At 41.4% G+C, this 22,933-nt stretch overlaps 1 protein-coding gene across 1 annotated transcript; it reads left to right on the plus strand.

Annotated features, from left to right (window-relative positions):
* The first annotated feature begins 4,805 nt into the window (after positions 1 to 4,805).
* On the plus strand, positions 4,806 to 22,718 carry rab5c (RAB5C, member RAS oncogene family). Its single transcript, XM_064321827.1, has 6 exons — positions 4,806 to 4,979; positions 14,580 to 14,963; positions 19,345 to 19,496; positions 20,148 to 20,270; positions 20,724 to 20,817; positions 21,759 to 22,718. The coding sequence occupies exons 2-6, from the start codon at positions 14,798 to 14,800 to the stop codon at positions 21,884 to 21,886; spliced, it is 663 nt and encodes a 220-aa protein (XP_064177897.1). The 5' UTR covers positions 4,806 to 4,979; positions 14,580 to 14,797; the 3' UTR covers positions 21,887 to 22,718.
* Positions 22,719 to 22,933: the final 215 nt, after the last annotated feature.

A 22,933-nucleotide genomic window follows, 5' to 3' on the forward strand; every position in this document is an offset into this window, starting at 1 on the left:
AATCCAAATGAAAAACAGAACTTTGAATGTTCTTTTCTGTCCTTTATTCAGACTTTGAGCATGTTGTGTGAAAATGGTGAAATTTTGTCTTGTTAAATATGGACAATTTTTTTTTGTCCAGCCTTCAAGGACAAAAAGGGCAAAGCTGTCAACACCATGTCTTTCAATGCACGCTGTCTGTGGCATGACTCAGATCATATTTTCCCCCTCGTACACTGGAAACAATCTGATTGGAGATGGCTGGTTTGTGTTTGTGTACACCGTCAGGAAAACATCTGATCACTGAATATCTGGTGTTTGTCACTCTTCCCCTTGGTATTTCTCAAATATCATTGCATCCATGTCTGCAACTGCCACACCGATCTCTTTAGGATCCAGTGTCTTTCCATGTATCATGTTCCCACATTGCCTTGAACAGCTGTCACTTTACTCATTCATTTTTGGGAAAAGGCTTCAAAGAGGCTCTGCCTAAGTATTTGGCTGGGCACGTAGCCTTTGTGGGAGTGTGAAGTGGAGGTCAGAGGTGTAATTGTGAACCGTATGTTGTTGATGTCATTCAATACCCAGACATGCTTACCATCCACCACCTGAGCTCTTAATAGCCTCACTGAATTAATGGCTAGTTAATGAAAGTGCTTTATTGTGTGTCTTTGTATTCTTAGACACTGGTGGTAGCGTTGGAAATATTCTCGACTTGGCATCCCTACAGGATTCTGAAAATAAGCACTGCTGTGGGGGACAGGTAAGGACAGGTGAACCCCTCCAGTGCACCCCTGCTGGCGTGCTAATGCACTGGGGAATGGACTGGGGAGGGAAAATAACAGGAACACAGTCGCCCTCCCATGGATTTCTTACCAAAATGTATTTCCTATTTAAAAATAGTAAATTTGTCATCTGTGCTTGCCATCAATGAATCCTGTGAAATATCTCCATATCTGGAGTAAATATGGGGAGCCAGCCATCAGAAAAAAGGAGGAAGGAAAGAATGTCAGATTTAATTGCTGAGAGGCTGAGCAAGAGGAAAAAAATTAACATCTGCTCCCTGTAATTTAGACTAACAAGCTCCAGCTGTCTGCTGCTTTACTGAAGTTCTTCCTTCTCTCCTCTCTTTAAGTAGGGATGTATTAGCTCTGTGTAGATGCAGCACATGACAGGTAAGTCCATGTTTAGGGCAGCGTGGGGCATATTGTGGTATGTGTGACAGTAACCTTGACTGCAACAGCATTGGGGGGGGGGGAGGAGGGGGTGGCGCCATTCATATAGATTATTTCAGGATCTGATTGCATGTGTATCACAATAGCATGATAGTATGAGTCAATTCAAAGCAAAAAATAATAATAAAAAGTACAAAAATACAAACTTGTTACCTTAGTTACCTTAGTCATGCCCAATGTACCACAGTGCACCCTGAAATGATACCTCGTATGAAGCTGAGACTTGAATTGAATAAAATCAATCCATCTCCAAAACTGTTTGTGACTGCCAAAAGGTAACTGATAAAGAGGGAACGGTGAAGTCATGTTGATGTGGTTGTATCACTTGCTCAGTGTGAGACTGCCAGGAGAAGCTGGCTCCCATTTCCCTCTGTCTGGCAGGAACATGGTGGAAAGCGCTGGAACACATCACCTTTCTCTGCTCCAATCACTGTATCTGTGTTAGGATACAGTAGGCATTGAAAAGGGCACAAGAGCAGTGATGTATTGTGGGGAAGAGGCCTATGTCTGTGTGAATGATGTGGAGAGGACAAATCATGATGACAAATGCGACGATACACCACATATTTTCCCAATGCTGTCCATAGAATATTGCGCTTGTTCTTTCCTGCACTCTCCCTGCTTTGAAACATCACATATTTGACTACTCAACCACCATCATTTGTACATATCCCACTTACTTGTAACAGCACCAAGGATGGCGGTCCACATCCTGGCCCTACTGATCCACTGTCTCTGATATTTCTCTCCAGTTGAGCTCCCTTGAGTTGTTATCGGGGCAGTTCACTTACTGCATTTTTAAAATTATATTATTCCAGTTTTACTACATGTTTTTGATTGGCCCTGTCAGTTGTATTGTATGTGTAATTAATGCAACAATGGCTGGTATATGGGCATTTAGAGATTTGTGCTCTAAAGAACAACAGTACACTTCAGGTAATTTGGAAGCAGCTTGTACAGTGATATTGTGTTTACAGAGGCTGTACATACGATTTGTGTACTGCCATTTATAAGTGTATAAGTGGACTTTGCAAACAGTTTTTCTGAAATACATCAATGTGTCGTCTTTGTTTTTATGAGTTACTGACCTTCTTTAATGAGTCACAAGGTTTTATGCAGAACTAAATAATATTCATGGTATTTCAGTGGCCTGAAATTATGATTTGGGTTGAATGTACCTGCAGCATACTAGGCTGGTTAAAACAGCTTATTCATTACCAGAAATGGTAAATACTACTCTAAGTTTTCAGGGGGGCACATGACCCAGGAATCATATGCAACATGGAGTCACATTGTGTGCATCTGACAAATAAGTCCAGCTCAGATCCTGGCACAGCCTATCTACAAAGGACAACTTAAAAGCCAAAATATTCTGCTGCTAAAAAGTTGAGATAGTTGGATTAAATGGCCTTGCAATGATAAACTGGGTTGCCTGGATACAGTGTTTGAAAATGATTACGCTCAGCAGAAAGTCTTTGTACCTTCAGAGACGGGCGTATTACTGAGCACAACAGTGTCTACCACTGGTGCTCCCTCCAGAGACAGCAAAAACATGCCAGAGATAGCGCTGATCATCATTCCCAGAGAGCTGTGAGGGACAAGACAAATGACTATGTCTACAGCCACTCCCCCTGAAGCCTGGACATTCTGATTAGGAGCTGAAGAACAGGTACAAAGTGGCTGTTATGCAACCGCCTGGTCTGGCCTCATGTCACTGCATCTATTTCATTCACCACCGCCAGTTCTGGGCTATCTTTGGTTTGTGCTGTTATATTACTATTTATTGATGCATTGACCTATTGTGAGGCTGATGGAAGGTATAACGTCATTGTTTTCAGGAGCAATTTTGAATGCTCTACCAATCGTATCACGGTGGAGACACCCTACCCTGTACCTTTAGTGTTGTCTGAGGATCTTTAACATTGGCTCAAAAGCTTATCAGAATAATATAATAGGTTATCATGTGAACCAGCTTCATTCATAGATCCTCAACTGTCACCTGAACCCTTTTCAATTGCTCTCATCCTTTTGTGGTGGAACAGCTGATGGGGGGCAGGAGATAAATTGTTCAGAGAGAGCAAACATTGGGTGTCCTGGAAACTCGTTAGATGTCCAACACCATTGCCACATATAAGTAAATCAATACTGTGTTCACTGTTAAAATAAATAAAAGAAAACATTCACCCAATGTTACATGAATGGCATGAAATAAGTAATACATTCTTTGTGAAGGCTGGTGCTTTATTTAAAATTTTGTTAATTGGTTTTGTTATTGATTTAAAATTGGCTCATACGCTCACTAAAAAAGCTTACATTATTCTGATATACAAAAGGCTAGCTATGTCCTCTGCTGGACAAATTATGTCAATGCTTTTTGAATTATCTTTAGGCTGTTGGGCTTCTGTTCTGAAGCTTCTTAGCACCGCTTAGTGGTTTGAGAATGATAATGTGCCAACGTTGTAGCTCGCAGTCCATATGTATTTTTGTAATGCATTCAAAAGCAGTGCCAAGATATGTTTTACTGAACATATAGGAGAATGAAATGTTACATTTTGAAGTGTATTTGAAGCTCTAGCCAACACCTCTTATCAACCCTTTTGAAACATTTCCTCTGATGTTTTTTCCAGTTGCATTACACATCAGACTAGCACAATCTAGTCTGTCAACTAACCAGGTTGACACTCCATTGGGAGACAAATGATATGGTATGGCTGCTGAAGTTCCAGTGATGTGTTTTGCTAACAAACAACTGGTCAGATGCTTGTTTTGATGCATTCCAATCTTGTGTCTGTAACACTCACTTACCAACCCAAGCCTGGTCAAACTAGCTAAAACTGATTTTTTTTATTTAAAAAACAAACAAACAAACAAAACAAACAAACAAATAATCGCCTGTTATTTTCCTGTTTTCACTCCAGGAAACCAATTAGTAACAATTTAAACAGCTTTGTCTGTGTAATTGAACCTGTCACTGTCAGTGGGCACTGTACTTCTGGAGAGTAGTAGCCTACATTTTTTTTCTCACATAATTTGACAAAAAAAATATTTCTTTATTTATTTGTCATGAATTTGAACATAATATTAAGTGAACTTGTAGAATCACAGATACTCTAGCATTCTCATGATTAGTCATAGCCTAATCATAAAAACTAAAAATTCTGAACCTGTAAATAGTCAGGTTGTGGCACATGCTAGAGAATTTAAATCTTAGATACTGACTTCTTTATCATTTCAAAAATCAATATTTTGTTGCTGTTGGTTGATATAAATGATTACGTTCATTGTGCCTGTGTAATGCTGCCTGAACCAGGGCCGTGCACACAGATTGAAGACAATTTTAGTCTGGCCATTGCTAGTGTCCTGTCTGTTCGCTGCAAATAAAGCAACTGCCATGCGGTGTCACTGTGTCATAAACCTAAACGCTGTACGAACATTTTTCAAACTTCCTGCTACCACCAACTGTATTTTACTACATGTCCCATACAAACCAGCGCACTCTGTGGCGTACTAACTAAGCGATTACATCATCGTGTAAACGAAAGTGTGTTCAGCTCATATGTCATTGGTTTTCCATCCATTCTGTCAGGAAGTAGGAGGTTCCCGGAAGTTAATCCACAAGGCGGAAGCGAAGGCCATAGCCTGTGATGAGGAATCAACGAGAGCCGAGAAAGTGAAAGGGCGAAAAAAAGCATTTATTTGTGGCAATTCCGATAACTGAACACATTAAGCACAGAAGGAACTTTTTATTAATCACTGAATATCACGGTAAGAAGTTCTGTCGACAACGGTCGATTCCTATCTAGTTAGCAAGCAAATATTACAAGAGAATTGTGTGTGTAGCTAGCCAGTTCTGCCTTGCAATCCTGTCTTGGCTTACTAACGTTGGATAGCTACACCATAGCTAATGTATGAGGATTTTTCTCACAAAGCTCGCAGACAATTTCGTTTCAATGCATTTTAGTGTGAAAGTTTTTTATGCTGTGACGTTGCTTAACTAAGAACGTTGGCCATTTGGCTAATTACATTGCCCTACTGTATGTTAGCTAACTAGCTAGCTAACTTCCTTGCGAGCCATGGATAGTAACGTTATCGTTTTTTGATAGCTAGCTACCTGTTCGCTAAATACTGTCTAAGTATGATGTATAAGCTACAGAGAGCTCTTGGTTTCTTTTGTGTATGATGTGGACCAGTTTATGTCTAGTTTAGGATAAACTAACCACTTGCAAGTTTCTGGTTTGAAGTAGACTAACGCTATTCGGTAGATAAATAAACCGAACACTGACCTTGCTAGCTACCCATTACGAATGGTCTACAGCAGTGGCCTGTGGGACAAATGATCTTTCGAGGCAGTTTGCTGCCACTGTCCAACTCGTTTGCTAGCCAGTGGTATTAATTTGGAGTTGATAGACTCGTTAAGTTGAGCGCATTGGGAAGACTAAAGTTAGCATTAGCTATCAATGTGAACGGCATCGGCCTTGACAAGATGTGTGCCGCTGCGATGTTCATTAACCCAATAGTTGGTATGAAATTAATTTGCTGACTTTATAACTTATCTAGTTAAAGTTATGAATTAATCAAGGTTATTAATATTTATAGTACTCCAAACTAAAAATCTTGCTTCAGGCGTTATTGGTCAAAGAAGTTATCTTGCTAGCAAAGCTAAGGAAGTTTGAAAAGTTGGTGCACTAGTTAGATAGTTATCCAACAGTGTGTAAACGTAATCACAGCTGGTAGTTAAAAGTAATGAATTATTTTTGGATCACATGACTTCCGAAAATGGCTGAATTTATGACTTCATTAGAGAAACGCGTCCACTATATTGTGAAATCATTCCATGGTCTAATAATGTAGCTATCGTTTTTGTTGTCTTCGGACGTTTTTGTGCGTTGATGTAACGGTCTCTAAAACTTCACTACCAACTTTACATTAATTTATGATATTTGTAGTTTTTGTTACAAGGCTGCTAGCATTATCTGCTTCTCACTGTTGCCTATATTGAGCTGTTGTTTATTTTCCAGCCTTATTCTAACATTTAATTATTATATCACTTGATTGAGAAATGTTTAATGTGGCTTGAGATTATGTTTGCGCTAGCGTTTGTACTAGTGTTGATTTTTTTCTATGCAGCCTCTAACGTATTTAATTTCTGTGTGCTTAAAATCCATATATAGTAAGGTTTTTTAAAGTTGTATAAAATACACAAGTATATCTACCAGTGACAGAATTGCTGTCACTGAAGTCAAGTAGGCATATTGGCACAAAAAAAGGCATATTTCCACTGAGCTGAGTTCGTATGTTGATTTGTGGGGCACTTGGCAAAGATTTGCTAGCCTCCGAAGAAAACGAATCATGTGTCCATCCTGCCAGGAAACCTAGCAGGATTTTTAGAACTTCATGTTCAATGTCTTGGGGAAACGTTTGGCTTCTAAAAAAAAATCTTCAAAAAATTTCTAGGGCCTTTGCATCCCCAAAGCAAGCCAGCGGAAACATTCTTTCCTGCAGGTTTTGTGCAGACTGAGTGCAGGCATCAGCAGCTGATTGCGCAGGTCAGTTTGGTATGAGGTTTATGAATGTGGTTGACCTGCAGACTTGAACTTCATGCATTTAAATTCCAGGCAACACTTTAACCTCACAGCTTCAGCACAGCATCTATATGTATGTACGCACGCACACACACATCGTTATGTGGCTGGAGCATGAACATCACTTTGAGGCTTAATTGCCTGTCTTGTTAATTAATACTGTATCACTACAGTACACTATAAACACTATAGTGTACTGTAGTGTAGTATAAACACTATAAACACATCTAAAAAGCCATTATTATTATTATTATTATTATTATTATTATTATTATTATCTTATTGTAAACTGAAGAGAAATTGAACCTGGCATTTGAAAGGAATTTTAAACCATGTACACCAGGTTACCCTGCTGTGATCTGTATGTCGTCCTTTGTTTTATTTATGTCACCAAAGAAAATGGTTGACACCTCTTCATGTTTTGAGAACAAGGCTGCAGTACAATGATGACGTTATGGCTTGTGTGCAGGCTGTTCCTCCCATGTCACCCTTTGTTTGTTTACAGTTGGTAAAGTCTGCCATCCACTGCCATCTTCCACTAGAAGTCTGAAAACACTGCAAAATGATACAGCACTGTAATACCACTTATTGGAAATACTGCAATTTCACTAGCTCAGTGGGCTCATTTTCGTAATTTCTTATCTAGGTTTTTGACAGATAGCCCACTGTTATTACTGTCTAAAACCTGTCTTTTAGGCACAATACACCTTTGTAGGTAGTCTCTGACAAAGAAGACATTTAAATATTTTTCCACAGAATCGTTCTGGTCTGACTCACTATCTTATTGAGATGTGGTTCCTCACCCTTCGGCTGGCTGCGAAACGGGACTCCATTAACACAGCAAATGGGTTTTTTCTTTTCTTTTTTTGTCTACCTCCGTTCAGCCAACTTATTGAGAAGAGATGTGTGGGTGGCAAGCCCAGCCCTCAGGCAATTCACTGTCCTGCTCTATATAACTGACTTTCAGACCGTCTGCAGCAGCGCAGTCGGAAACCTGTCCTTATCTGCCATGTCCACTGTCGATCACCTGACCGGCAGACCAGAACCTGTCTGGCCACAAAATGATTTATATGCTGCTGTAAGTAATTTGGTTCTGACAGACATTTTCAACTCTCCACTGCACTTGTCACGTTCAGTTGTTTTCCTTTGTTTTTTTAAAAGTATATTTAGCCGAGGTGCTAGTTAGCCATGTTAAAAAAAGTGATACAAAAGTATGATTGTGGAGGAAACATTGCAGTAAAATGCTTATCTTCGTAGCGCATTATGAAATGGCAATTATCAATTAGACTATCTGTGCGCCTCCCATTCCCCGATCAGCTATTTGCAGTGGGCAGTTTTTGTCATTCAGTGCAGTTTTTTTTAAACTCTTATCTGATTCAGATCTGAACGTTGTCCAGGAAGACCTTTCAAAATAAACACAGCCTGCTGTTTTAACTGTTTCAGGTTAAGCTGTATGCGGCAAGTAGAGGTATTGAAGGTTTGCTGATGGCGATCTTTGTACGCAGAAGAACTACCTGGTCTCCAGTTACAGCAGCTCTTTATTAAGAATATGGTGTGTAAAATTAGGCCAACAAGTTCTTATAAAACTCATGTCGCCCACCTGAACACTCCTTATGTGTTATTTCTGTCACTTTTTGTTGTAGAGACATGGCTATTCGAGTCTTAAAGTGGAAGGACGTGAGTTATGCAGTTTTGGCAAATGTAGTTGCATAGTTTTGAGCCTGTATGTCCTGGCATCAGCAGGCGACTTTCGGTGCTTATTTCCTTGTGCTTCGCATAATGTAGTCCCCCCAAGTCACATGGCGTTTCCTGCATTACTAAGCAGCTGAGTACCTGTTAGGTCTGCGTCACAGTTTTGACCGCCCCCCCGGCCATTGCTCCAGTCTCACATGCTCGAACCGTGTGCTTGTCAAGACCTGCTGCATTCCTATACAGTGCCTCTAATTATTGAAACATGCTGGCCACTTTCAACTGGAATGTCGGTGATGATTATGACATGACAATGATCTTGTATTTCCTGGGGATGTTCTGTCCAGAGTAAGGCAGTAACCTGTACTGTGTGGGTTTTGGTGTATGCTTCACCCATAGCAGGCTTTCAAATAGCAAAGGAATTAGTTTGACATCACTGAAAAATAGCTATTACCTGCCAACTTTAGTGCAATTTCCTATTTCAAAATAAGCAGTAATGCTTTGAACATTGGGGTCATTTGATTGCTTGACCGAGAACTTCTCTCCAATGAAGCCTTCTTGGTGGACATGCATATCCAGTCGTACTAGCCCATGGAATCCTGTGTTTGTGGAACACAGGCCTGTTAAATATAACTATTTTTGCAACTCATACTAACAGCTCAATTAATGCAGGCTGTTTATAATTTTATTTGACGCATGTAACTGAAGCGCAATTGAACAGCAGGATTAGCGGGAATAAATAAGATAATGTTTTGACATTTTGATCAAAACAAATTTTCACCACACAGGCTAATAATATTAAAAAATACTGTTTCTGTTTTTATTTACTCGTATTGAGCAACCACGCAAACGTGACATCTTGTTTTCGACTTTTCGTTCACATTAAGTGCTTTCACTTTGAATCGCGCAATGCTACCAACGGCTGTACACATGTTATGATCAGAAATGTCGGACACCAAAATACAATTGGTTCAAAGAAACAGGAGTAATAATTTTGTTGTGGTTCAAGTCCGGGTCATCACTTGTTGTAGTCTTGTTGTTTTGGCTAATTTTTCTGCATAAAAAAGTTGAATTCTCCATTAACGCGACCACTGATGTCTCATTGAATTAACCAGTGGTGTTATTTAGGGTATTTTTTATTTCTGTTTCATTTCCAGAGAAGGTAAACCTTTGGGCAGGTAATGGCATGTGTGGCTAATTATCTCAGCTTGCAATTCTGGGCTCTGGAGGATGCCAGTTTCGTTTTGTTGATTGACTGGTTGTGGTATTTGCCCGTTATTAATGCTGGCTGCAACCATTGAATAGTTCAGGCACTGACTTGCCCATCCCTAATATGGGATGTGTATGTGTGAACGGTATGAAATGATATTGTGACCTCTGATGTTGCTGGAGTGAATGCAAATGGACTTGACGGATGCCCGCAGCGAGTGCCAGTCCCTGGAAATGCAAGGAGCGCGGAGGAGAAGGCCATGAATATTTCATGCCGTCTCTAGCTGCCGCTTTACTGACCCACTTTGCCTGCAAACCTCCTGAGACAACATGCCATTAAAAATTAAAGCACAGTCCAGCGAAGCACACCCAGGCTCCTAGTTTACTTTCCCATGAACAGGCAGAGATGTTTTTCCCTTCCTTTTTTGTCCAGTAGATCTGTTCTGGGTTAAAGAAGTTGGAGGAAAGACGAGAGTAATCGTAACATTTCTTTGAACTTTGTGTGCTATGCCTGCACATTGACACTGTTTAGTAGCCAGCCTACGACCAGTATACAATAGATTTGGGAGCTTGAGTTCCCACGTTGACTTGTTTTTGTATCACAGTAAGTTTTTTTCCTTAGTATCCTCAACAAATTAACCAGTGCTTAGTTATTGGCATGATAAACCGCCATGATAAATTTAACCTTTATGTCACACTTCTGCAGATTATTTGACTATTTAGTACAATGTCCACTGTTTTGATCGCTACAGGACAGCCGAGATGGGAGTCTGGCAAACAAACGGTGGATCACAACAAATCGTCAGCCAGATCAGTGTTTTTTTTGTGTGTGGCATTTCCTTTTGCAGTCTTGAGGCTGCAAAATAACCTGATTACTGTGCCTTCCTACTTCTTTATTTGTGCCAAGGGATACTATGACATTGCATTTTGACCCTGTTTTTTTTACTAGTCTGCCAATGGGCAGAGGGGTCTGCTTAGTTTGTGCACTTTGTATTTTTCCCAGGATTTAACTGTCTGGGACAAATTGCAGACAAATTCCGCAGACCGAAGTCAAGGTCGTCACTAAGTGTAAGCAAATAAGCGACGTGATCAAAACGCACTCTCTGTTTGTCTGGGTCAAGATCCAGACTCCCTCGTATTTTTAATCTTTCATTTTCCCAGCACCAAATCTGCACCTCTCTTGTAGTTTCAGCCAGTAAAGACGAGCTTTACGGCCGGTGATCAACAACAGCCAATGAGCTTGCGAGAAAGCCGTGTGGAGGAAGCTCGGAAGAAATACAGCACGCTAGTAGCATCATGGCCTCGATTAAAAACTGTCACCTCATGTTCTGCATGGATGCCTGATATGGAAGGGAAGCTAATTGAACTCTGGCACCGACACGATTGCCTTTTCAGGAAGACAGACTCACAGAGCAACAGGAGAACGCCCGGTTTTGTTTTTTAATGTAAGAAATATCACTTTGACCAGGGCTCAGTCAGTCCCTCTGCTTTAACAATGTAGCGTTAATATCTGACAAATTGCCTAAGAATTTGTTGAATTTGCTCTTGTGGGACAGCGGAGTATCAACATCCCTCTTGTCCAAAATCCAGTGAAGACCTCTCACCCACAGTCTGTGCTGCGGTGTTAAGTATGTGCTCCACTACGTCGGCAAGAAAAAATGTAAAAGATAGAATGTTGGGTAGTGTGAGCTGTACATAGATCTTAAGATTTTGTTGGTTCATGTAATCTGAGCCTGAAATGAAATGGCTCAAAATGCAGAACTGGAACTGGTAAGATTCACAGAGAAGATGTGTGGTAAGTTCTTGAAACTCTGGATGAAATTTTACATCCACTGAATAATAATTAGAAATTACAAGAAGCTGTGTCCAAAATCCCGTTCCTACATACTGCTGTTTGCTGCAGAATTTTGCTTGCATGGTTGCTCAGATAGATTCTATTTACACAAAACAAAAGTGTATTCCTTCGGTATGATCTATAATGGCATGCTGAAAATTAAGTCCTTCTCAAGAGCTTGCTGCCAGTGACCTTGCACCAGTTGTTTACCAGTTCTTGCAATTTGACTTGTTCCTTTTTTCTGACTTTCACCTTACCTTTCTACTCTGAGAAGAGCATCAAGCACAGGCCCACTTTTTACTATTGTCAATTTCAGTCAATTTTTTTCACAGAATTTCAGTTTGTTCACAGACTTTGTTGAGTAGATGACACAAAGAATGTGTTGGGCCTTTTGTTTTTGTAAAAGAAGAACAAGCCTTAAGCTGCTTTGCATTGAAGCTTTCTGGCAGTGTGACCAGTTGTTTGGGTTCCAGGTTTGAAAAACAATTCCGATCAAATGCTGTGAGGTCAACCAAAGTCCAAAGGTACACACGTGCCGGCCATAGGCGCTGCTGAAAGAAAACATTTTGTAAGGTTCCTTTTTTATTGCCTTTTATATTGCCTTTTTGTCTGTCTGTGTGTGTGTGCGTGTGTGTGGAGGAAGAAAAATGCTTTCAGTCACTGCCTGTGCAGTGATGCTGAATAAGGCTTACCCTTAACACGGACTGTCACAATGATGACAGTTGGGCTAACGTAAATCGCCACAATGTATGGTATTATCGTCTGGGGGTAAATAACGGTCTGACTTTTTAAAATCAACATTAGTTGTATTTGTAAAGCCATTACAATTATTCATAATTACCTTCAGTTTCAAAACCTTACTTTGAGAACTCTTGTGTCGCACTTTCCCATTCTCCCCACACCCCCTAGTAGCACCGGCCAGTCAGCTGAGTACAGTGTACAGGCTGTACTATCACTCCTCTCGAGCAGAGGTGCACACGGAAGAGTGCATTTTAGGAGTGTGTACACTAACCGAAGTAGCCTGCATTACTGTTGTTCCTCATTCCGTAATTTAGAATACTCAACCGCTTCTGAATAGCAGTCATTTACAAAATGAAACTGAAAGATGTTATGAACCCTTCGTCACGATAACGGGAATTTTAAACATGGTGATTTTTGTAGTTGTCATAATGAAGGTAATCGAATGAGTGTTAGCCAGCACTTTGTTGGCTCGACAGTGTTGAGTCGGGCAAACTTCAACTGTGTTGGGACATGCATGAAAACCAGGGCTGTTTGTTGGTAGGCCTTCAGTTCTGCCTGTGACTGAGGAACATAGAATTTTGGTCAGCTGCTACATTTCAGTTCCTCTTTACATTTTTTACATTAAGCAGACTGTCTTGATTGTTGCAAAGTTTCAGCTTGCATTCAAATGCAGAATCCGTTATCTGTGTCCGACTGTGCCGGTTGCTGCATTTGTTTTGCAAAAATGTTTATGTTGTATGGTGCAATTTTGTTATAAAAATAATGTAGTTTGTTTCTCATTTGTAACCAGCTCAAAAAGCATGGTGCTGGTAGTGAAGCTATGGCTGGGGGAAACTGATGGATATAACCTGAATATATTTCAAGATTGGTAATTGTGATGCATTGTGTGATGGTCATGTCATGTTAAGATGTGTAGGCTACTCTGTTGTAGTTGTCTACCCACATAATTATTGGTATGCAACATATAGCTTAATTTTGGGCATAATAATGAACAGACATGCATTTACTGTTGAATCTTACTTGCATCTTTGAGTGAAATTTAAAATGGAGCTTGGATTATAAATTCATAGTACTGATGTATCTATCCATAATGTGAGCATTTCATACTTAACATTTGTGATTCCAAAATATTTATTTTTTAGAATTGTGTTCATTTACTTTTTATGTACTCGGTTATTTGACGTGGGCCTAATATCTCAGTGTGAATGAAACAGCTTGTCACACTCCACATCCGTAGGATTGGCTATATATTCTATATTGTGTGGATTTTATTTTGGCATCATTCTACTATGACTGCAGTGATATTGAAACTTTTATGTGTTCCTGCCAGTTGCTCTCCAGTCACAGTGTTGTATCTCACAGACAGTGAGCCATGTTCAGGGTCAGAATGCTGTCCATTGTCTCCGTGCTGCTGGTGGGTGAGGGTGTTCCCCGCTCCCCGGCTGCAGCGCCAGACTCTGAGGACTCGGTGTGAGTAAATATAATTAAAAGATAAGTGAAACTCCGCCTTATCTGCCTGGCTGCAGGTCCTCATTTCCCCTCCTCCTCCCGAGAACGCACGGCTCTGTCAGCACGTCGATAAACGCCGGTGCGAACAATTCACAAGAACGGCAACGGCTGTCGCACAAATGGATAAGCTTGTAAATTGAGCGCTAACCCCGCTTCTAGAAATTTCTAACCGGAAAATTCAGAGGCGTGTTATTAGGTGTCTGGCGTTAATGTTTGGTATATTGGGATTTAGGCTCCCAAGTAACTCTGTAATTATAGGTGCTCCATGACGGCAAGTTCTGCAGTGGCAAGGCACAGTTGGCTTTGTCTTCCCAGGTGAGGCTGGGCTTCAGTAGGAAGGCAAATGCTTCAGCTGTGGGTGCTTTGTGGCGTAGTAGTAGAGCAAGAGCCGAGCACAATCAGCCATATCAAAGTAAGGCTGTGTCCAGTGTCTTCAGTGGTGCTGCTTGAGGACTGAACTGGCCTCTTTGAATCTGGAGGTTTCGATCTGCTGTTTCTCTTACTTGCTGCCACTGTGATATTACACACTGTAATGTATCTAGCTTAAGGTACACTACTGCTTTTCGTCTGAAAAGGGTCACAAACTAGGCTCACAACGATTAGGGTGACTTGTCAAGTTAAATTCCCTGGCTTTATATATGAGGGTATAGGGTGAGGTATAGGGTGAAGCCTGTCCTGCAGTTTTGGACACATTCACAAGCTTGGCATTTAGGTGTGCTAATCGGAGCCTGGTAAAGTGCCGCACTATTGGTGTTTTTGTGTTTGTATCAGCAGCTTACAGGTCTTCTTTTGTGCTCCTAGTGTTCCAGGACCAGGACCTCTCGCCTTCGCTCAGCCTCAACTGGCCTAGCCTAGCCCAGCTCTGCCCGGCCACGTCCAGCCAAGCGCACCCTGGCCTAAACTCCGCCTCCGACCAAGCAACCATCCCGGCCTCAGCTCCGCCCCCCTGGCCAAGCACATCCCGGCGCGGCGCAGCCACAGTCTTCTTTTCTCTCCCAGGGTAGCCTCTGCTCAGCTCCATGGCGGGTCGGGGAGGACCGGCGAGATCAAACGGCCCGGCGGCTGGGAACAAGATCTGCCAGTTTAAGCTGGTGCTGCTCGGGGAGTCGGCGGTGGGCAAGTCCAGTCTGGTGCTGCGCTTCGTAAAGGGCCAGTTTCACGAGTACCAAGAGAGCACCATTGGAGGTGAGCCCAAACCCGCGTGCGCCGCCTGCTCAGGTCTCTGCCGGTATGGCTGCTAATGTCAAGTTGAACTTCCAGTCATCCTGGTTTTGGCGATAAGATGCAGCATAAGGGCCTGTTGGCCTGCAGTGCTAAACCCTTATGTGTCACATGCTAAGAGACACTGAGCGTACAGCATCATGGGTGGAAATACAATGGGTTTAGGTCAATACTTGTAGGCCCACTGGCTCATGCTCAATCCATATGTTGTCAGTTATGTTTGTCGCCACCTTTGAATCCATTTTCATTGGCTGTTGCATGCTTTGTGGCTCTTTTTTTAGTCAAATTTGGTTTGGAGATCCTGCAGTCTGAAACCTCAGACCCAAAATGGATCAGATTCGAATGTGCTAAAGTGGCTGTTTCCATCCGCACATCCTGTCATGCTCACCCTCTTCTGCGATCAGCCTGCAGGATGGGGCAGAAAGGCCTGTATTGGGCTGGCTAGTGCTCACCTGACTGCCTCCATTGCTGCACTGGCTCTGGGACCACATTCTTCATTTATTACGGAGGCAAAGATCAAACCTGAGCATAATCAGCTGTGACAAGGAGGCTTTTTATTTTTTTAAAGCCCGTATTAAAATGAGTTTGCCTGTGAAGTTTGGATTTCCTGCCAAAGGAGTGGGTAGGTGCTGGTGAGGCCCTCGGCCTTATGAGCAGAAAGGAAACCAGGCAACAATGGAGTTTCCTGTCTGAATGGGCCGGCGGTCATGTGAGCGAGGTGACTGGGGAGACCGAGAGGGACGTTCAGTGCATGTTGTTAACCGTTTGCTGTTTTCAGATTATGGCACGGAACATAACCAAGCTTGAATAAGACGTGCAGTCTGAATTTGGCCTTGTGGCGGTGAAAACGAGAAAGAAAGAGGAAAAAGAATTTGGGAATTTGATGGAAGCCTAAAAAGAAAGGAAGCCAGAACACATCAGGTTGAGTCAAAGGAAAACAGTCAGCAGATTTCCCCCCCTTACTTAAATCCGGCATCAGCAGCCTGGTCGAAGGTCACAGGGCTTTGCTGGGACCTGAACTTTGCAAGAGATCGGCATTCCCTTGAGTCATGTGACTGGTGCGCCGCACACTGAATGGGCTGAGCAAGTAAAACGCTTAGGACCGCATGATTAGCCTTCCCTCACCCTCTCTCCCTCCCTCCCTCCCTCCCTCCCTCCCTCCACCCCTACCCGTTGATCTTCCCTATCAGGAAACTATAGGAAATTTTACAGGAATACTTTGAAGGAATGTTTTTGTTTTGAAGTCTGTATTCACGCAGAATTTGTTCTAATTACATTTGTTTAGTGCGTATACAAGATATTAAACTATTTTGATTAAAGCATTAAATTGGATCAGGAACAGGGAAGTGAAAGAGGGGAATTTTAAGAAATTAGTTCTTTATTCATAGGACTACTTAATGTAAGTAACCAACTGAAAGGTTCAAATGCAAGGCCGGCTGTAGATTCCAGCAAAGAGAAAGACGGAGAACAGAAGGTCCAAAAAGATTCAAGAGCGATCTCAGTAAACAGGAAGTAGTGTTGGAATGACGTATAAAACTGAATATGAAGAACAGCAGCACAGTTAACGCTGCAGGACCGACTGGGGTTTTGAGACCAATCGGTGTCAGGGAAGGGAGTGAACAGCAGTGAAGCAGTAGCATCACATTGGATCTAAGAAAGAGCAGTCAAGCCACGTAAGAATTTCATATTGTTGAAAGAGAGCATACAGTTTACGTGGTATAGCAGCAAAGAGAGCATCACAGTAATCACGATCATTACGATGGACAGTCTCATTTTGTCCTCTCATTAAAGCAATGTGGAAGTGCACAGCATGACGTGATGCTAGCCAGGCTCTGTTGTTCCAGTGAATAATGCAACAGGGGTAAGAGACGGGAAGGTTAACCAAAGAGAGGCCGGAGTGATGGGCTACTGTACGCTACTTTGGGCTCGATGCGCCGTCCGTTAAGGAACAATGCGTTTTTGTCGTTCATATCCGCCCTGACAAGCTTCCTCTGCCTGTGCGCAGTGAGGCTGCCTATTCTTCAGAGACAATTAAAATCACCTCAGCCCCCTCAATAACAAATGACAGCCAAGAAACTTTCAATTCTGCATCAGTGTGACTGATGTTTTTGCAGTCAAATCCTCAACAAATACATTTTTGTATGCATATTTGTCTGTCATCGACATAGGGAAATTGTGACCAATTTCATTTGGTGCCGATGTCCAGATACTTGAGTATGGGAATTCTGAATATTTTAGACTTGTACATCCTCAGAGTTCAGTGTCCGTGATGATGGGTCTAAAAACATAAGTAACCCGGTGTTACTCTTGAAGGCAAGAAGTGTAGGACCAGACAGTTGACCATTGTTGTCACGGGTTGATCTTGTATTCATATTCCAGTCAGAAAATTGCACATTTGAGGATGTACATCTTCAGTGTTACTTGTAATGACCTACCATTTCTGCATGCTAGTGATGACTGTGGGTTATTTTGTGCCAGTCTGAGCTGTGATGCCACATTCTGTTGCTCAAACATACTCAATAGCCAACAATAAATTACTTTGGGATTTTAAGACACTGAATTAAAATAATTTTTTTATCTCCCCTTTGACCTTTCATTTGGCACAGTAACTGATTAGGATCTGATCAAGATTACGAATAAGGCTGGAGTTAGTGAAATTGTTGCAGATCATGTGAAAACAATGGCTCGAACCCAGCTGTTCAGTTGCTCACCAATTGGTGATTTTTCTTGGTGGAAAAAGTACTGCCGCATTTAGTTGTACTTGGTTATGCTTCACTGCTTTATACACAATTTGTATTTGTAATAAACCAGGAAGCAACCTGGCTGATTCTTGGCAAAGTTCTAGAATTGCTGCAGGAGTTTTCTTCCGTGTATGCTGTTTACATGTTTGTGCTTTTTTTCTTTAATGCCAAGTATTGCTTCAAGGGTAGGAGAGCCCAATTTTTCAAAGAAATTTTTCTACCAAATGATGATATTTAAATTATAGCCAACTGCTTGCTTAAACATTTGGTGGAAATAGCAGACTCACTATTGCTCCAGGAAGCACAATGATGTGTGCATTACTTTCCTGGGGAATGGGGACAGCAGAGCTCATTTCTAAGCCTCAGCATTTAATTTAGAATAACTGCAACAAATCGGGGACCAAGTTTTGTTTGTTCCGTGATTTTAAAATGACACACTTTTCTGCCTGAATTCCGGGCAACTTATTTCACCTCTTGGTCTTTTCTTTGTTTGTGCTGCAGACTGTTGTTCTGGTGCTATTAATTTTTGAAAAAAACTTTTGGTTGTCATTGGTTGGGATTGGTATTCGTGTGTGATGTAAACCTTTATTGTAAGTTGTGCTAAATGGATTCAACCCACAGCTTTTTAGATCCTACACAGGTTCACCTATTGAGTTTCATCAGTAATGTTTCCTAGATTGTGATAATTCATCCATTTTCTAGTCAGTTTTCGCACAGTACTCACACATTCTCGATTTCTGATGTAATCACAACACTAATTGCTTCCACAATGAAGACAACAGACTTTTGTTTGGTATTGCTGTATAATTGACCCGAAAGCCTTTATCCCCACGGTTACCAGTTCTTTTGCTGGTATGGCTGAACAGCTGAAGCTGTAATACTGAACGGTTGTAAGTGGACTTGTAAAGATGAAACAGAAACCAAACGTGTGACTGTAATGAAAAACTTAATTCAATGTACAGTCTGCTGTCTCTTTCTGCCTCTTTGGTCAGCTCCATTGCTAAAATAATGAAATAAAAGTTGTGGTCTTGTTTGTGCATGTCCTATTTCATGTCCTAGTCAGGTGAATGAGTGAAATCACTGTTTGCTGGGCTGTGTGCCCATTGGATGTCCATACATTTTTCAGTTGCGGGCTGTGTGTGTGCGTATGCGTGTGTGTGCGTGCGTATGCGTATGTGCGTGTGCTTTCGTCCCAATGAGGGAACTGAAATGGCCTCTGCAGAGCCTTTATTCCTATGTGTGTGCCTTGGCAACCGGTACAAAGGGGAACTGCGACTGAAACTTGGCTCTGCTTGATGTCACTCTGCTCATTCAGTGTGCACTGTGTGTAGTGACAGAGGACATTCACTGAGTCGTACGACTGGAGTGGGTCAGACAGAACAACCGGCAATGTAACCATGACAACCATATTAGCCAAAACACGGAGTGCATGTTTTATCACAGTTGTGTGGACCAGTGCAGAGAGGCTTCGTTCTGTCGTAATGAAGCATCGGCGAGGCAGGCAAACAATATTGGGAGGAAAATTAGTGACCTTTTTTGAAAACTGCTGAGCCTTATTTATGCATTTTGTTTTCATCCCACCCCCCATCCCCGCCCTTTTACAGCTGCCTTCCTCACACAGACGGTCTGTTTGGACGATACAACGGTAAAGTTTGAAATCTGGGACACAGCTGGCCAGGAGCGATATCACAGCCTGGCGCCCATGTATTACAGAGGAGCCCAGGCAGCCATCGTGGTCTATGACATCACTAACACAGTAGGTTTGCGTCTCTGCTCCGCCTTCAGCCACACATCTTTCCCTCTGTGCACTCGCGCAGTCGGAATTAGTACGTCTTACTTACAGATCAAGGCCGCATAGACTGTTTGTGTGAATGGTCTAGTCGCTTATCTGCGCTGGTGTTCAATGTCACTGAATATCACTGAACTCCCTGTTATAGAATATAGACAACTCTTACATTTATTTTACACGAGAGAATGTAAGGGTGTATACACTCACTGTGTTTTTGGCATGTAATTGTGAATTTTTAAGTACACGCATGCCTCTGGTAGTATTTTTTTCCCCTCCCTGCGTCACTTCAGTGCCAGTGAGGGACCTGTGTGCTTCCGTTTGGCCATAGAAGGCTGAACACGGTCCATGCAAATGACTGCCTCACTTAAAGACCAAGAGTCACAGTGTTCTGCTGTATTGCCCATAACTTGAAATGCCCTGTTCCTTATTTTGTGCAGCATCAGTTCTCAGTCAAATGGAAAAAAGCCTTTTCACAGTATGACAAATATATCATATACACCAATAGTACTTATGTTACAGTTCTTGGGAGTTCTGGGTTTTTGCGGTATTAAGGCAGTTGTTTTTGTCCTTTTTGTCCTTTTTTGTGTGTGCGGGGGGCTTGGGGGTTTGTTTTGTTAGGATACTTTTGCACGTGCAAAAAACTGGGTGAAGGAACTCCAGCGGCAAGCCAGCCCCAACATCGTGATCGCCCTGGCAGGGAACAAGGCGGACCTCGCCAACAAGAGAGCCGTCGACTTCCAGGTGTGGCTCAAATCCAGGGAGAGTTTGCAGTTCACCAGTGAAACGGCAGTTCTAATGCAGCATAAATGCAAAAATAGATGGGAGCCAGGAAAAGATATAATTTCTTTTTTTTTTATATTTACAAACTTCAAAAGTTGCTTTTACAAATTTCCATTTTTGAAAAACATAATTTTAGCAGAGCACTAGGTTTTTTAAAGGAAGAGTGCAAGGACTGGTTTTAGTCAAGCATGTCACATGACTGTCCATGTGTTGAACAAATTGCAGACAGCTTCTGGGTTTAGCAGCTAAATTCATTAACCAGTAAACCATGTGTGCTCGAACACGTGCAGATCTAAATGTCCTTTTAACAAAGCTGTTCATATAGCATGAGTCTTTTATAAGCTTCATATGTTACCTTTCACAAGTGTGAGCTGAAATGGCATTCCTTTTTTTTTTTCCTCTCCATCTTCTCAGGAAGCACAAGCCTACGCCGACGACAACAGCTTGCTTTTCATGGAGACTTCAGCCAAGACTGCAATGAACGTTAACGAAATCTTTATGGCCATAGGTATAATGCAGCTAAATCTTTGTAGTCATGGCATTCTAATGTAAAGTCTAATGTAAATCTGAATCTATCCATTTACTGTTACTTGTCTTTAGGATTTATTATAAAATTAATTGTCGAGCTCTGCGCTATTAGAATGGTTGATTTGCTTTACCTTTTTCCATGCAACATTAAGTTGCCTCTTACTGGACCATATTTTCCATACGCCACGTTTAAAATGGTTATAGATGAGTTCACATGCAAAAAGACAAGCAACCGGCAAATGGGATCTTTCTTGCATCTATGTCCTCAGGCAGTAATAGTCCATAGAACTAATAGCACTTTAAAATACCATGCATTTGCAGTGTTTCACAAGATGTGTTCATTTGTGGTTTATTTTTATTTTCATGAGTATTTTTTTCTGCATCTAAAAAATATCAGCAAATATGAAATAAATACCTGTGCATAGGTACATGCAACATTATTTTGCGAAACGGAGTTACTATTACCAAGCATTACTCAGTGCTAATTAGAGGAAGGGATGACTATTTGCACATTTTTGGATATTTTCAATGCAATGAGGATCTGATGTCTTCAATTTTTAGTAATTTTAAAATGCTTTTGTTACTTCAGAAGTTCTCATTTAGCTGTAATTACAGTGAGGGTTGTATAAATCGAGAACTAATAATAACGCCTACCTAATTAAGCCATGGCACTGTGTTGATAAATGGAACAAATTAGCAGCCTTTTTTTTTTTTTTGAAAAAGATCATTTTTCGGAGATGCATGTTGTTGTTTTTTTTCTTCTAAGCCCAACTTTGTGGCTGTTAATCAGACTGGTTTATACATTGCTGGGAGAATTGAGCCCTGTATTCACAGGTGGTACCTTCAGTGAACCTATACACTAGATCTCATGGAAAGTGTCACTTAATATCAGCTTGTGTGCTTGCTCTGTTCTCGCTGTAGCCAAGAAGCTGCCGAAGAATGAGCCTCAGAGCGGAGCGGGCACAGGGGGCCGGGCCAGGCCGGGCGTGGACCTGCAGGACTCCGCCCCCCAGGGCCGGAGCGGCCAGTGCTGCAGCGGCGGAAACTAACAGTGCACCGAGCCAGCCAACAACCCGACCGATGACCAACAGGCCGCAAGACGAAACCAACCCCGAAAGAAAAGAAAACACGGAAAAACAAGATCCATTCTTACCAGTCGCACTTAACAGACCCAACTGCTTGCTCTTTTTTTTTTTTTTTTTTTCTTCTGTTTTGAGCATTTTTTTAAAAAAATCATAAGCTGGAGGGAATACCTCAGGGCCTCTCTCCCTTTTTCGCACATTCTTTACCCCTCTTTTTGTTATTGAACACAAATACTAATTCAATTATGTCTTAAGTCACTTTTTAAAGGAAAAGCTGTATCATACCTCCTGCTATTACCCCTCTGTTTTCTGTCCTGATCATCTCTGTGCCCCACCCAGCCCTCTGGAAGAAGCAGGGGGAGAAAATGAGGGCATCTTTTCCTTCCAGATTTAGCTATCTTGTAGATTAATATTATTATTGTTATTACTACTTTTCAGGCACAAGACATGTAGTATGTGATTTGATAGGGTGAACATTCTATGGTTTGAATCAAGTATGTATGTTAAATCACGCATTAACAGTCATTACACCAGTAAGTCATTTTTTAGCATTATGTTTTTTGAATCTGTATGATACAATGTTGACAAAAATAAAAGGATCAAGCAAGATTTTTTTTTTTTCTGACCAAAATTGCAATTATGAGTATTGAAAATAATTTTTGCTGTATTTGTATTGTATGTTTCTCTTCAAACATGTAACCAATCAGTACTTATTGTCAGGACAGTATCTTCCCAATATAATATATATTTTGTCTCAATATATAATTTTGTAACTCAATATAATTTTGTTTGAAGAATCTCTGGTATTGAGTGTACTGGTTCTGTCGTTCAGCTCTTGTGACTTTTCAGAATTTTCTTTTTTAAATCTTTTTTTTTTTTTTTTTTTTCCTCATTTGAGAATTATTTTGACCAGTGCTGTTTTCTTCACTAATGCCATTAATGACTAGCACAACAAAAGATGCTGTGTCTGAATCATGGAGTTGCATCCGATGTAGGGGTGGACTGGGGGTGGTG

The sequence above is a fragment of the Anguilla rostrata genome, chromosome 2 (assembly GCF_018555375.3).
Source record: "Anguilla rostrata isolate EN2019 chromosome 2, ASM1855537v3, whole genome shotgun sequence".
NCBI lineage: Eukaryota > Metazoa > Chordata > Actinopteri > Anguilliformes > Anguillidae > Anguilla > Anguilla rostrata.